We start from the raw sequence: 15,433 nt of genomic DNA on the forward strand, positions 1-15,433 counted from the left end.
TTTGACCCCTAGAGTGAAGGTATGCGTTCACCTTGAGAACTTCATCTTTGTTTCCAAACGCAATGACTTCAGTTTTCTCTTTGTTTAACTGAAGAAAGTTTTGACACATCCAACCGTTGACTTCGTCAATGCATTGGCACAGGGAGTCAATGGGGCTGTAATCGTTAGGCGATAGGGCCAAGTAGAGCTGTGTGTCGTCTGCATAGCTGTGGTAAGCAATTTGGTTCTTTCTCATTATTTGGCTCATTGGGAGCATATACAGGTTGAACAGGAGTGGTGCAAGAATTGAGCCTTGAGGTACTCCGCATGTCATGGATGTCCACTCAGACTTATGATCTCCTATACTCACATAATAACCTCTCCCATCTAAGTATGACCTGAACCATTTTAGGACTATCCCAGAAAGCCCCACCCAGTTTTCCAGCCTGTCAAGAAGTATGTTATGATCGACAGTGTCAAATGCAGCACTGAGGTCGAGTAGTACCAGCACTGATAATTTGCCTGAATCAGTATTTAAGCGAATATCGTTTATTATCTTTATGAGCACTGTCTCTGTGCTGTGGTGCGGTCGGAAACCAGACTGAAAATTGTCAAAGTATCCATTCGAGCTTAAGAATTTGTTCAGCTGATTGAAGACAACTTTTTCAATGATCTTGCCTATAAAAGGAAGATTTGAGATCGGTCTATAGTTGCTTAATATGGTCTTATCCAGATTGTTCTTTTTCAGGAGGGGCTTGATAACTGCAGTTTTTAGGGAGTTTGGAAAACTCCCAGAGCGAAGTGAGACATTTACCACTTCTAGAAGATCTGCTTCTAAACTGTTTAACACACTTTTGAAAAATGATGTGGGAAGTGTGTCAAGAGCGCATGTTGATGTTTTAAGGTGCTGTACAGTTTCTTCCAAAATTTTGCCATCAATTTCTTTGAAATCAGACATAGTAACTACTTTCTCAGGTGGTTTGATCTGTCTGACCTCAGAGCAACTCAAGGATGTGCTGATCATCTTTCTGATATTACTGATTTTCTCAGAGAAGAAAGAAGCAAACTCACTACACTTGTTCTCTGAGAGCATTTCACTGGGAATCTGGCTTGGAGGGTTTGTCAGTCTCTCTACAGTAGCAAAAAGAGTGCGTGTGTTGTTTAAATTACTGTTTATAATATTTGAGAAGAAAGTCTGTCTAGCTTTGCCTAGTTCCATATTGAAAGCATGAAGGCTGTCTTTGTAGATGTTATAATGGACTACAAGTTTAGTCTTCCGCCACATGCGCTCTGCTTTTCTGCATTGTCTTTTCATATTTCGCACTGCTGTTGAGTTTCTCCAAGGTGCTTTTTGTCTGCCACTCTTCTTCCTGACTTTAACAGGAGCAATATCATCAATTATACCTTTAACTTTTGAGTTAAAAGAATCAAGGAGAAAATCAACAGAGTCTGCAGATATGCTTGGTGTTAAGGATATAGCCTTCATAAATAGTACACTAGTGTTCTCATTTAAGCATCTCTTCTTGACAGACACAGATCTAGCTTCAGTGGCAGGAGAGATCAATATATCAAAGAAAATACAGAAATGATCAGACAGTGCTACATCCTTAATAACAATCAATGAAATGTTTGACCCTTACTGATAAGTAAATCTAGAGTGTGTCCACGATTTTGTGTGGGTCCATGTACATGCTGAGTCAGATCAAAAGTTTTTAAAACAGTTCTGATTTCTTTAGCCATGTTGTTTTCTGCATTATCTATGTGAATGTTAAAATCTCCTGCAATGGCAAAACAGTCAAACTCTGAGGTAATTGCTGATAACAGTTCTGTAAAATCCTCAGCAAAGGCTGGAGAGTATTTTGGAGGCCTGTAAATAATGATAAGTAAAATGCGTGGAGCACCTTTTAACACAATACCCAGATATTCGAAAGAAGGGTAATTCCCAAATGATATTTGCTTACATTGATAGATATCTTTAAAAAGAGCAGCTAGACCCCCACGTCTCTTAACAGCTCTGCAGACACTCATAAAAGTAAAGTTCGGAGGGGCTGCTTCATTGAGGACTGTTGCACTGCAGCTGTCTTCTAGCCAGGTTTCATTTAGAAGCATAAAATCCAGGTTGTTTGTGGTTATTAAATCGTTGACTAGAAGTGATTTATTTTTAAGTGAACGAATGTTTAAAAGTGCTAACTTAACAGTCTTACTTTTTGTCCCCACATCAATCTTACTTTGACGTGTAATAGGCACCAGATTAGTTAGGTTTGCAGCACGGCTATTGAAGGCCTTAGACTTTCTATCTTGTAATAGAACAGCAATAGAGAAAGATACAGGCACACTGGGTTCCCGCTTGTTCTGTAAACATTTGAGAAAGTTACTGTTATCAGAGCGGGGACCCGACACACATCACTGAGAGCTGGTATCAGTTGTTTTTGGTTCACCTCGAGCAGATGGAGGAGGGTGTGGGCCCTGGCGTTGTGGCAGAGGCCGAAGAGCTCTCACAGGAGGGGGAGGGCGAGCTGGGCCCGCAGGCTTTGGTGCGGGTGGTAATGGTGCCTGTCGTTTTTTGGTTGGTATCTGGGGGCTTGCAGCAAAAGAGTGGGATAGTCTGGTTCCAGCATACACCAGTTCTTCCATTTTCTGTGAGAAACACAGTAGTGGCGATGCTGGAGAGAGGGATAGCGTGTCTGGTGAAAGGGGCTGTTGCTCTGGTGTTAGCTAAAGAATTGAAAATTCTAACAATAGCTAAAGAATTGAAAATCCCCATTTTGACCATCAGGGCAATAATTAAGAAGTTCCAATCAACTAAAGATGTTACGATGTTATCTGCCAGGAAGAGGACGTGTGTCTATATTGTCTTAATGCACGGCGAGGATGAAAGTTTGAGTGGCCGAAGACTCTTCAAGGATCACAGATGGAGAATTGCAGAGATTAGTTGAGTCTTGGGGTCAGAAAGCCAAAAAAAAAAAAAAAAAAAAACCTACATCCCCACATGTTGTTTGGGAGGGTTTCAAGAAAAATCCTCCTCGCTCCTCCAGAAACAAACTCCAGCAAATTTAATTGTCAGACATGACTGGAACTTCAAACGGCACAGGGTTCTGTGGTCAGATGAGACTAAAAAAATAGCTTTTTGGCAGCAAACACACTAAATGGGTTTGGTGAACACAAGGATAAAAGGTACCCCATGTGTACAATTTAATATAGCGTTGGATCTTTAATGTTGTGGGCATATTTTTCTGCTGGAGGTCCTGGACTTCTTGTTCAGATACATGGCATCGTGGATTCTATCAAATATCAACAGATAAAAAAATCAAAACCTGACGCCTTCTGCTAGAAATCTTATAATGGGCCGTGGTTGGATCTTCCATCAGGACAACGATGAAGTCAGCATCTCCATAAAGCTTGTCTGCTGAAGGAAGCATGAAGTGCTCTGGAAATGTCCTGGTAGACGGCTGCGTTGAGTGGACAGCACAGTGGACCAACACCAGCCGATGACATGGCTCCCCAAACCAACACAGACTGTGGAAACTTCACACTGGACTTCAAGCATCTTGGATTGTGTGCCTCTCCATTCTTCCTCCAGACTCTGGGACCTTGGTTTCCAAATGAGATGCAAAATTTGCTCTCATCAGAAAAGAGGACTTTGGTCCACTGTGCTTTATTAAATCCAGAGTCAACGCAGCCGTCTACCAGGACATTTTCAGAGCACTTAATGCTGACTTCATTTTCCAGCAGGATTTGCACCTGCCCACACTGCCAAAAGAACCAAAACCTGGTTCAATGACCATGGGATTACTGTGTAATTACTGTGTGATTTCATGTAATATTCTAATTTTCTGAGATTTTGATTTTGTGGTTTTCACAAGCTGTAAGCCATAATCATCAAAATTATAACAAATAAAGGCTTGAGATATCTCACTTTGCATGTAATGAGTCTATATAATATACAAGTTTCACTTTTTTAACGGAATTACTGAAATAAATCAACTTTTTGATGATATTCTAATTTTATTACCAGCACCTGTATAGGAGAAGACTCAGAGCTGGTATCTTGTCAAAAGGAGATTGCAAAAAGTATTTAATAAAAGGGTGCCAATAATTGTGGCCAACGTGTTTTGGAGAAAAACATTTATTTCATAATGTGATTTCCCCCCCACATTCAATTATTTTACTTAAATGAAAGGTTAGAATTTTGCACATTTTTTGAATGAAAGATCAAAAGGATAAACGATGCAGATTTATTTTTTACAGCCAGTTTTGATCATATTTACCAGGGGTGCCATTAATTGTGGAGGGCACTGTATGTATATGTATAATACTATTTTTGGCAAAAATAAAGTCATCAACTAAGATGTTAGTGTTCAAATGTTGGCTTTATTCAAACTAATGAATACATATGATAAAATGTAGGCCTATAATCATTTTTTTACAAAGAAAAGAGTACACTTGAAATATTGTTGAAATTGTAATTATTGTTGTAATTGTAACCTTTTTAATCAAATAGCAAAACATATTTACAAGATAGATGTAAGCAAAATCTTAAATGGTCAATATAAGTCTTCTTCTAAATATATCTTTTGTCCTTGCATTCATTCTTGTGGCTCAGTCAGTGTCACATCTGAATGAATGGCTCATTATGCAAGTCATTACGCATAATGGGTGGGACATTGTATTCTCAGGTGTTAACCACTCCTCTTTCACGCCCCCCTCGCATATTGGCTTTCCAAGCAAAACCTGTTTTACACAATTTAAATCAATGTATTGTTTTTTGTAAACGATAAAGCAAGACTATTTTCACATAATTTGAAGCCAGAACTTTACACCTTTGCCATTAACATGTTTATAAATATCTGAAAAAAGCACAAATGTCAGGGCATGTCAAAACATTCCAAGGGCCCCAAAAACACCATAGACCCCAGAGGGTTAAACAGGGACAATGCACAAATTAACATTAACCTTGTATCAAAACAAGGAGAGATGTATTGTGCCAGGTTGTAGCACAAGTTCCCTTGGCAGGTCAGTAAGACAATAAAACAACCATTAATGTTTTGTATTCCAAGTGAAATACAAAACATTAAAATATACAATTTTACAACCACAGTCACATTTAATTTTCAATTAAAACTATCATGTGCTCAATTGTTCCCCCTTCCTAAAACCAACCCCCCCCCCCCCCCCCACCCCACACCACACACACACACACGCACACACACACACACTTCATAAATGTGTACAATTTTGTTGTCACAGTAACCATGCTTTTTCAAACTCGAAAAGGTTAGAGAATTTGTACATGTAATAAGGTGTGTGGGGAGAGTATTCCACTGAGTAATGGCCACAAAAGAAAATGTTGATTTGCCAAAAGAAGTTTTGCGATTGGGAATATTGCACTCTCCTCTAGTGGCTGACATACATCTCCTTCGATTAATAATAATGGCTAGTGCAGTGGCTGGGATATACCAGTCCTTCCAGAATTTTTTTTTTTTGTGATCGTTGCGGGCAAAAAATCCTTGATTATGCGACACGTTTACTTAAAAACTGCGATGAAATTGCGGGAACTTGCAAAAACTGTGGTTTGATGAAACACCCAAACAGAAACACCCTGTTCTCACTAGACTACTACCTTAATGTAAAGAGTAATTTCTTATTACTTCCTATGATAAGCAAGCATACTACATCACAAAAAGTGCAGGGAATATTTAAGTTGTCATCTTGTTTTATTTCAGACCTTAAACACATGGCTCAAACTTACAAAACATTGATGAGTCAAACAAGTTCTGTAGCTTTACAAAAGGAATATGCTACAACTTCTGTAAAAATTAATAAATAAAATATAAAAAATAAAATGTGTGCTTCCTGTTTTACAGAGGTAGCTATACAAAACAGACATCTTCTCTTAAAATAAGTGCTTCCAATGCACTAAGTGCAATCTCTTATTGTAACGTAAATTTACATACTACTAATATACTTACAACTGTAATAACGTCACTTCATAACGTTCCCATGGCAACATGGGAAAATGGCTGTTCTTGTGTGAAGTAAACGCACCATTTTTCAACTTTCTGCTAAGATATATGTGACTTTTTTATAACGAAAATGCGGCGATTTATGCGGCGAAAGTACAGCGTATTTGAAAAAATGCGTCCCTGAACGAGATGTTCCTGACTTTGGCTGATTATGCATTGAATTATGCGATCGCATAATCGCGTTTTTCTGGAGGGACTGATATACATAAACCTACCAACGTCCGTTGCCATGATTTTTGGAATGATTTTACTTATCGCAAGAGGAAAAAATTACGTTTTAGTCACATAACATCAGTTAATGGAAACGCCGTCATTTTGCTATAGCTTTTTGTCAACATTGAAAAAATAATTACATTTTAAAAAATAAATAAATAATAAAATCGCAAAAGTTTTGCACAAATCTGTAATGGAAACGCGCCTAGTAACAGTTTCATGTGAGAGTAACGTATGATCTTACCACAGTTTCTCCAGTTTACAGTGAGGATTCGCCAGTCCAGCAGAAAACAGCTTCACTCCTGAGTCTCCTAGTTTATTATATGACAGAATCAGATTTCTCAGGTGTGAGGGGTTTGATCTCAGAGCTGAAGCCAGAGCAGCACAACCTTCATCTGTCACACCACACCTTATCAACCTGTAGAGAACAATAACACACTCTTCACTCCCAGATCAAAACAGAAATCTTTTTCTTTTGTTGATTGTGTTTATAATTTGTGCAATATCTCTTTTTTTAAACAATGAATTCAATATATACGTAAATGTAACTGTTATTCTAAGAGATTGTCATTTTTTTGTTAAACCATTAATTTATAATGTTTAAGTAAGAACTGTTATAATGTTTTAACAGTGATGCTTGTTTTCAGTGTTACTTACACAGCGCATCTAGTTGCTGTAACCACAGGCATCAGCTTCTGAAGAACTTCATCTGCAGTGTTCTGTGTGACACTAATTGAAAATAAAAAATAAATAAGTTAATTATACATACTAACAATAATAATAATAATAATTCATATCATAAGTAAATAATACATTATACCTTCCTAAATACCCTCAACTATTGTTTTAATGAAACGCTGCTTTATAAATGTCAAGTTGTCTAGGTGTTATAATAAGTTCAGCTCTGCCCAAACTTGAAAACGGCTTGCTCAACACATGAAGGATGCAAAGGGACAACTCAATTACTTTTTATTGCTTTATTTTTCTTCCAGATGGTTTTGATGCCATTGGTTGAATATGTTGAAACAGTTGAATTGTTGAATAGAGTAGTTGAAATGAACTGAATGACAGAATTAGGGACTAAGGAATGTGGAATAGGCTGATAACTAGTTGCGTCTCTAGGGTTGAACAATGAGCTGTTTTTTTCTTGTTTGTAGGTTGTGGACTCAAGCAAAAGCTAACCCCAAACATTTTATACCCATTCTTATCTGCCAGGTGCGCAGGTAAAAGCAGTCCCTCCAGAAATGCTGGCTCAATTGATTGTTAGTTCCACTCGTGTGTTTGGATTATCTGCCCTCTTCAGGCCTGGAGTTCTTTAAAGTAAAAGCTGCCATTGTACTAATTTTGTGTGTTCTGTTCTTTGACGCAACAATAAAGGACATGTGAAAAAGTAGTATTAGTATCTATAACTGTAGAAGCCTCGTATTCAGCCATCACAGATTTGTTTTTTCTTCTTCTGGTTAGTGTTGCTTTGGCAGGTCTATTAGTCTGCATTTACACTACAACACTATTTTGACATATCAGATTTGTTTGTCCTGTCCGTTGGAGTAGTAGGCGTACCCACTCGCTCCTACGTCAACGCTACTGGTGGCCCTCCATGCCTCAGGATGTCTCCCAATACATCAAGGGTTGCTCAGTCTTACTGTTACCAACACCCCGAAAAGACTTTCGGAGGGTAAACTAGTTCCTCTACCGATTCCTCGTCGACCCTGGTCTCACACCGGTATCGATTTTTAAGTTGAAGAACTGCACCTGTATCTTCGTCGTTGTGGATCGTTTCTCCAAGGCCTGTAAGTTGATACCCATGCCCGGTCTTACCCACAGCATTTGAAGCCGCTGAATCTCTGTTCCAGCAAGTGTTCAGAAATCTCGGTATCCCCGAAGAAATCGTGTCGGACCGGGGGCCTCAGTTTTTCTCGAGAGTGGGGCAAGCTTTCTTCAAACTTCTAGGAGTCTCCGCAAGTCTTTCCTCCGGTTACCACCCACAAAACAACGGCCCGACTGAGTGCAAGATCCAAGAAATTGGGAGATACCTGAGGTCTTACTGCCACCAGAACCAGCACAGCTGGAGCCAATACCTCCCCTGGGCAGAATATGCACAAAACTCTCTTCGCCAGTCCACCACTGGACTTACCCCATTCTAGTGCATATTTGGTTACCAACCTCCGGTGTTTCCTTGGTCGGGTGAGCCTTCGGAGGTTCCAGCTGTCAACCACTGGTTCGAGCAGAGCGAGAGGGTATGGGACTAAGCTCATGTGCATCTCCAACGGGCAGTGCGGAGACACAAAACTCAAGCTGATCGTCGTCGCACCTCCACTCCACTGTATCAACCAGAACAGAAAGTATGGCTCTCTACACGGGACATCCATCTTCGCCTGCCCTGCCGTAAGCGGAGTCCTCGATACATTGGACCGTTCACCGTCCAGAGGCAGATCAATGAAGACTCAACTTACCACCTCACTTTAGAATCTCACCTTCCTTCCATGTGTCACTCCTGAAACCTCACAATGAACCTGTCTCTCCTCCTCCCACAGATTCCGGTGATGCCAACATACCTCCTCCTCCCAACATTGCCGAAGAAGAGCCTATCTACCGGGTTCGAGACATTCTGGACTCACAACGACGAGGTGCCAGATTAGAGTACCTAGTCGACTGGGAGGACTTCGGACCAGAAGAGCAATCCTGGGTTGCTTGTGACGATATCCTCGATCCAGCAATCCTTACCCAATTCCACACCGAGCACCCAAATTGTCCAGCTCCCAGGGGTCGTGGTAGACCTCGTCGCCGTCGTCATCTTTCCACCCAGTCGTCAGGAGCCGCCCATGGAGGAGGGTGTACTGTCACGGCTCCACCAGATCTACAGACTCCACCCACTCGTGTACTCTCCCCTGATTACTAATCACCACACCTGTACCTCATCACCTGTTCACTATATACATTCACTTGCACCACTCTTCATTGTCTGATTTCGTCTTTCCATGGACACACAGACTCTACCTCGATCCATACCTATTCCACTTACCTGCCATCCTCGTCTTCTGATCCCATTCCACGAACCTGCTATGCTACATCTGCTGGTTTCCGTGCTTCTATTCATAATAAACTTCAGTTACATTATACTTACCTGTCTGCTTCATCACTCTCCGTGACACATACATTACAAATGCATATATTTGAATATAAATTTCTCACACAAATATCATAAAAAACGATTAAGCAGATCACAAATCATGTTATAATGCACAGGTGTCAAACTCAGTTCCTGGAGGGCCACAGCCCTACAGAGTTTTGTTCCAACCCTGCTTCAACACACACACACCTGCAGTTTTCAAATAAGCCTGAAGGACTTGATTAGCTGATCAGGTGTGTTTAATTAGGGTTGAAGCTAAACTCTGCAGGGCTTTGGCCCTCCAGGAACTGAGTTTGACACCCCTGTTATAATGTTTTAACAGTGATGCTTGCTCAGTGTTACTTACCGATCTTCTCTAGTTGCTGTAACCACAGGCATCAGCTTCTGAAGAACTTCATCTCCAGTGTTCTGTGTGACACTAATTGAAAATAAAAATAAATAAGTTAAACATTCATGCTAACAATAAAAATAATAATAACAATAATAATAATTAATTTCATAAGTAAATAATACATAATACCTTCCTAAATACCGTTAACTATTGTTTTAATTAAACACTGTTTTATAAAGGACATGTGAAAAAGTTGTGGGGGGGGGGGTCTTTTTGTACCAGCAAATTATTCTTAGAAATTAAGCACACGAGTTTGTTTGCTTGTTACTTGTTTATTTACCTACTTGTTTATTTAATAATTTACTTAGTTTTATTGTCACAGGAAATGATGCGCACAAAATGTGAATCATTGTCCATAATTTTGCAAGCAACTGGTGATAAGATGATGACAATGATGATGAGACATTAATCCAATTTATTTTCTTAATACTTATCTTGTATAATAATACTATTATAACTTAATTTAGGAAAAATACTTCCTATTAAATATCTTTATATTAACTGGCTTTTTTATTAATGCAATACAGTGAATGGCAGCCGTCTGTGTCTCCCAGTGTCTTACATTATTGTCAGTTTAGTGTTCAGTGATTCATTAACACAGAAACAAAAGATAACATGTATGCCTTCATCTCCGAATACATTATCTGTGTCTTGAATTTCATAATGAACTCAGATAAACTCAGTGCCGACTCGTTTTCCATCAGTTCTTTTACATGAATTAGAATGTGTGCAAAGTATTGTGGGAGAATGAAGAACACGAAGGATCTACTTGATGCATCCTTCAAAATTAGCTGAATTAAAGACACAAAATGAAGTCTGTCTTCAAAACATCCTTCGAACTGAGAGGGCCTTCTGAGGCGCTTGATGACGTGGCAGTCGAGATATGCAGTCTTACTAGGACACAGCCACGGTTTGAGAAACACCCGCAAATTATGTACAATATCCCAGAAATCAGTCTGTGCCCCGTGATTTAAACACCTCTGAGGTCTGAGTTTCTCTTTGTTCATAATGTTTTAGACTGTAATGATTGCACTCAGTGTTACTTACCGATCATTTCTGAGTCCAATTAAGCTCTTCAGGTCAAACTGCTGTAGTGTCTCCTCTGAGGACAACAACAAAAACACTAAAGCTGACCACTGAGACGAGGAGAGTTTCATACGAAGTAATCCTCCAAAGATCGTATGAGGTTCAGCATCCTTCACTAGAGAAAGATCACCCAGTTCATTCAGACAGTGAAACAGATTGATGTATTTATCTGGAGAGGGATTCTCACTGATTTTTTCTTTAATATAGTCAACTGTTCTCTCATTGTTGTGAGAGCTGTTTGCTGTCTGTGTCTTTAGCTCTTGTAAGAGACTCTGATTAGACTTCACTGACAGACCCAGAAGGAAACGAAGGAAAAGGTCCAGATGCCCATTTTTACTGTGTAAAGCCTCATCCACAGCTCTCTGGTGGAGATCAGATAGGGAAACTTTGTCTCCATTAGTTGGTTTGGTAATCTGGTCAAACACATTGATGTTATTGTTGATAAAGGAAAGATGCACATATAGAGCTGCTAGATGTTCCTGAATGCTCAGATGAACAAAGCAGAAGACTTTCCCCTGATACAAGCCCAACTCCTCTCTGAAGATCTGAGTGCACAGTCCTGAGTAAACTGATGCTTCTGTCTCATCAATGCCACACTCTCTCAGGTCTTCCTCATAGAAGATCAGGTTGCCTTTCACAAGCTGCTGATAAGCCAGTTTCCCCAGTTTGACAATCATGTCTTCATCTTTCACTCTCTTCTCATAGTCCTTCTCATGTTTGATGTTGGTCTGAATGAGCAGGAAGTGTGTGTACATTTGAGGGAGAGTCTTGGGAATCTCTCCTCTCTCTGCTTCACTCAACATCTCCTCTAGAACTGTGGCTGAGATCCAGCAGAAAACTGGGATGTGGCACATAATAAAGAGGCTCCTTGAGGACTTCAGGTGTCTGATGATCCTGTCGGCCAGACTCTGATCACTGATTCTCTTCCTGAAGTATTCCTCCTTCTGTGTGTCACTGAAGCCTCGTACCTCTGACACTCGATGGACACACTCAGAGGGGACGAGATCCGCTGCTGCTGGTCTGGAGGTGATCCAGATGAGAGACGAGGGAAGCAGATTCCCCACAATGAGGTTCGTCAGCAGCTCGTCCACTGAGGCTGATTCAGTCACATCACACAACCTCACATCGCTCTGAAAATCCAGAGTCAGACGACACTCATCCAGACCATCGAAGATGAACAACACTTTATACTCTTCACTGGATATTTCCATTTCTTTTGTTTCAGGGAAAAAGACATGAAGAAGATCTGAAAGACTGAGTGTTTTGTCCTTCATCAAGTTGAGCTCTCTGAAAGCAAGTGGAAATATGAGCTGGACGTCCTGATTCTCTTTCCCTTCAGCCCAGTCCAGGATGAACTTCTGCACAGAGACTGTTTTCCCAATGCCAGCGACTCCCTTTGTCAGCACAGTTCTGATGGGTTTGTCTTGTCCAGGTAAAGGTCTAAAGATGTCACTGCATTTGATCGGTGTGTCCTCTGTTTCTACTCTCCTGGACTGTGTCTCAATCTGTCTCACCTCATGCTCATTATTGATCTCTCCACTTCCACTCTCTGTGATGTAGAGCTCTGTGTAGATCTCATTCAGGAGTGTTGGGTTTCCCTGCTTTGATATTCCCTCATACAAACACTCAAACTTCTGTCTCAGATTTGATCTCAATGTGTTGAGGACTTCAGCAGGTTTAGAGTCATTGCTGTAAGATTAAAATACCACATTATTACACAAGTCAGAGAAGTAAATAACCATAAATTACAAAATTATTTATGGGACACAGAACAGCATTAGGTTTCTGAAATGTGTTAATCATTAATCATGTGTTTGAGTGATGTGAGATGTGAATTGCAACACCTAAGATTAAACAAGAACAACAAAAAAGTCCTGCATTTTACCTGAAACCAGGATACATGCTTTCATTAAAGTCTTGTGGTTGAATCACAGGCTTGTACACAGTTTTGTTTTTAACTGGTCTGGATAGAAGGTTTGACCTTAAATCAGAATGAAGATGGTAAAGAATCAGACACACTGATATTGCTTATGCTACTCTGAACAATGCCTGAACTTCATATTTTGAGCACTTCTTGCGTTGTTTCTTGCCTCTTCACAATGACTCGCTTAATTTAGTCCTAATTTGTAATTCGCTTTGGACAAAAGCATCTGCTAAATGACTAAATGTAAATGTAAATGTGATGTAATTGTGCCATTAACTGAGTAACAAACCAACAGCTTTTACAGTGTGTTAATGTATTAACAATACAATACATAGAGCTTTACACAACAGCACAATGATAATCATTAATAGACTGAAACTAGCAAGATTGTACCTCATTAAACTGCTGTATATTAATAACAATTTCATTAAAATCAAATACAATAAGCATAACTTTTATAGAAATGATATACCTGAGATCAGGCCGTTTGTCTCCACTCTTAAACGTTATTGGCTGCTCCATAGACCAGTTACTCTTCATAGACACACAGCTGGACTCTGGGTTTGAGCTCTTCTGCTGGACTGAACTGTTTTTCAAACTAAGTAAAATATAAAGAATACAGACTCATAAAAAACCACAGAAATGTTGTGTACTTTTGCTTTAATGTCTGTAACTGTTTTGCACTGTGTTTCGAACTTAGATTACAATTATTTTGAGAAATTAACTCACTGGTTTGCAAATGTTAAGCATGATTCAACAATTGGACCAAAGTGACTGAGAAAACCGGTAATATTAGGAATTAGGAATTCAAAACAAACAAATTGAAAACAACTATAGAATTATAGAATAATTAAACTCAGGTGAACATCAACCATGATCACATGACTCTTCTCTAAGGCACAATGGAGGACGAAGGCTCAACCGACTAAAGAGACCAATGTTTAGCTGACCTTTAAAGATAAACCACCTTACTGTACTCCAGTAACGGTACTCTTGCTGTGAAACATCACTGTTCTGACCAGACACCGTGAACCCGTATTTATCAAGCCTCTGAGAATTACTCACAAGAACACTGCTAAGAATGGACTTAAGAGTAAAACAACTCTTGGCTCAAAGCTGCGCTTAGAAGTTAGTTATCAAGCATCTCAGTCGTAATTTAAGTGAAGTGTAGGATTAAATCTTAAGTGTCAGTCTTAGAGATGATTCACAACACTTCGCTGTGCCACAAACGGGATTTTGGATGATGATATAGGCATGGACCAACCACTGAATAGATTTCCTTATTTAAGAATATTCTCAGATAAATTCCTATTGAATGGTGAAATTCCTAAGAAGAGTTTACATTCAATACTAATAATCATTCAATAAATAATTTTCAAGAGAATACATTGTGATATACACATATGAAATGAAAGATAAACACGTTTCCACCATGTCTCAATTACAAATTTTAAACCTGTGTGCTGTTAACTGATCAGCCTATATATACTGTAAGCTAGATTTTATGATATATTCAGACGCCATGGATTCCAGAAAGAAAACTGAGCTGGCGGGAGAAAGAGGCGCTACCGCTTGCTGAATTAGTCGAACAGCGGAAACATGTTATAAAAGGCAAGTTCAGCCCAACATTAGCCAGCACTGACAAAGATGATGATGCTCTGTCCAAACGATATCTGTCAAACATTTCAAAAACATTCTTCCTCTCCTGAAAGATTTGTACACGTCTCTGTGACCACTGTAGTCACATGGATTATTTTAACAATGTTTTTACTACCTTTCTGGGCCTTGAAAGTTGCAATGATGTTGCAGTCAATGGAGGGATAGAAAGCTCTTAGATTTCATCAAAAATATCTTCATTTGTGTTCCGAAGATGAACGAAAGTCTTACGGGTTTGGAATGACATGGTGAGTAATTAATGACAGAATTTTCATTTTTGGGTGAACTAACCCTTCAAAATTGACCCTATTTACTTTGTTAGCGCATATTACTAGTCTCGTGGTGAACAATTAATCCGTGCAAGTAAATGTATTAAAAATTTTTTTTTACCATGGTAATCTTTAATCAAAATCTGAAAAGTTACTTCCGGTCTGGAATGGCGTCTTTTTCTGATGACGTAGGTTTGACGGCTTGGTTTGAAAACGCTTAACTACTCCCCTCAAACCGTTAGTCTGCTATGAGCGAGAGATTGAGAGGAGGAGCGCTAAGTAAAACCCTGCCCTCTGTTCAATATTCCGTTTCACTTGGAAATACGTCATAACACTGGAGAAAAGTCGTTTGCAACTTCCGGTTCACGGGGACTTTAAGACTAAAATGACACTTTGAGAAGCTTGATAAATACGGGCCCTGAACCAGCAGTTAAAAAATCCACTCAGTTTTACACCTACTCCATTATATAAAGGTGGAAAAAATATCAGCCTACATTTACTTGATGTCATTGCTAGTATTAGACTGACTGACTGAGAAAAATTATGATTCTAATTCAAAAGTGTCATACTATAAGCACATCTTTTATAGAAATGATATACCTGAGATCAGGCCGTTTGTCTCCACTCTTAAAGGTTATTGGCTGCTCCATAGACCAGTTACTCTTCATAGACACACAGCTGGACTCTGGGTTTGAGCTCTTCTGCTGGACTGAACTGGAACAGAGAACAGATTCAGTTTAATCCTTTAGATCAGTGGTTCTC

General features: G+C 39.5%; 1 protein-coding gene across 3 annotated transcripts in view; it reads right to left on the bottom strand.

Moving 5' to 3' along the window:
• The window catches only part of LOC307172570 (NACHT, LRR and PYD domains-containing protein 3-like), a 43,800-nt gene that overhangs the window by 16,701 nt on the left and 11,666 nt on the right, over positions 1–15,433 (bottom strand). The window contains exons 4-10 of one of the 3 annotated variants that reach the window (XM_079895069.1): positions 15,272–15,385; positions 13,219–13,344; positions 12,708–12,803; positions 10,784–12,511; positions 9,692–9,763; positions 6,873–6,944; positions 6,460–6,633 (exon numbers count right to left, since the gene is read on the bottom strand). In XM_079895069.1, coding sequence (XP_079751195.1) covers positions 6,460–6,633; positions 6,873–6,944; positions 9,692–9,763; positions 10,784–12,511; positions 12,708–12,803; positions 13,219–13,344; positions 15,272–15,385 — 2,382 coding nt within the window. Of the gene's footprint in view, positions 1–6,459; positions 6,634–6,872; positions 6,945–9,691; positions 9,764–10,783; positions 12,512–12,707; positions 12,804–13,218; positions 13,345–15,271; positions 15,386–15,433 lie in introns of those variants that run through there. The other 2 variants (XM_079895071.1, XM_079895070.1) reach the window with 2 other exon arrangements.

The sequence above is a fragment of the Squalius cephalus genome (genome assembly GCF_949319135.1).
Source record: "Squalius cephalus genome assembly, chromosome: 15".
In the NCBI taxonomy this organism is placed as follows: domain Eukaryota; kingdom Metazoa; phylum Chordata; class Actinopteri; order Cypriniformes; family Leuciscidae; genus Squalius; species Squalius cephalus.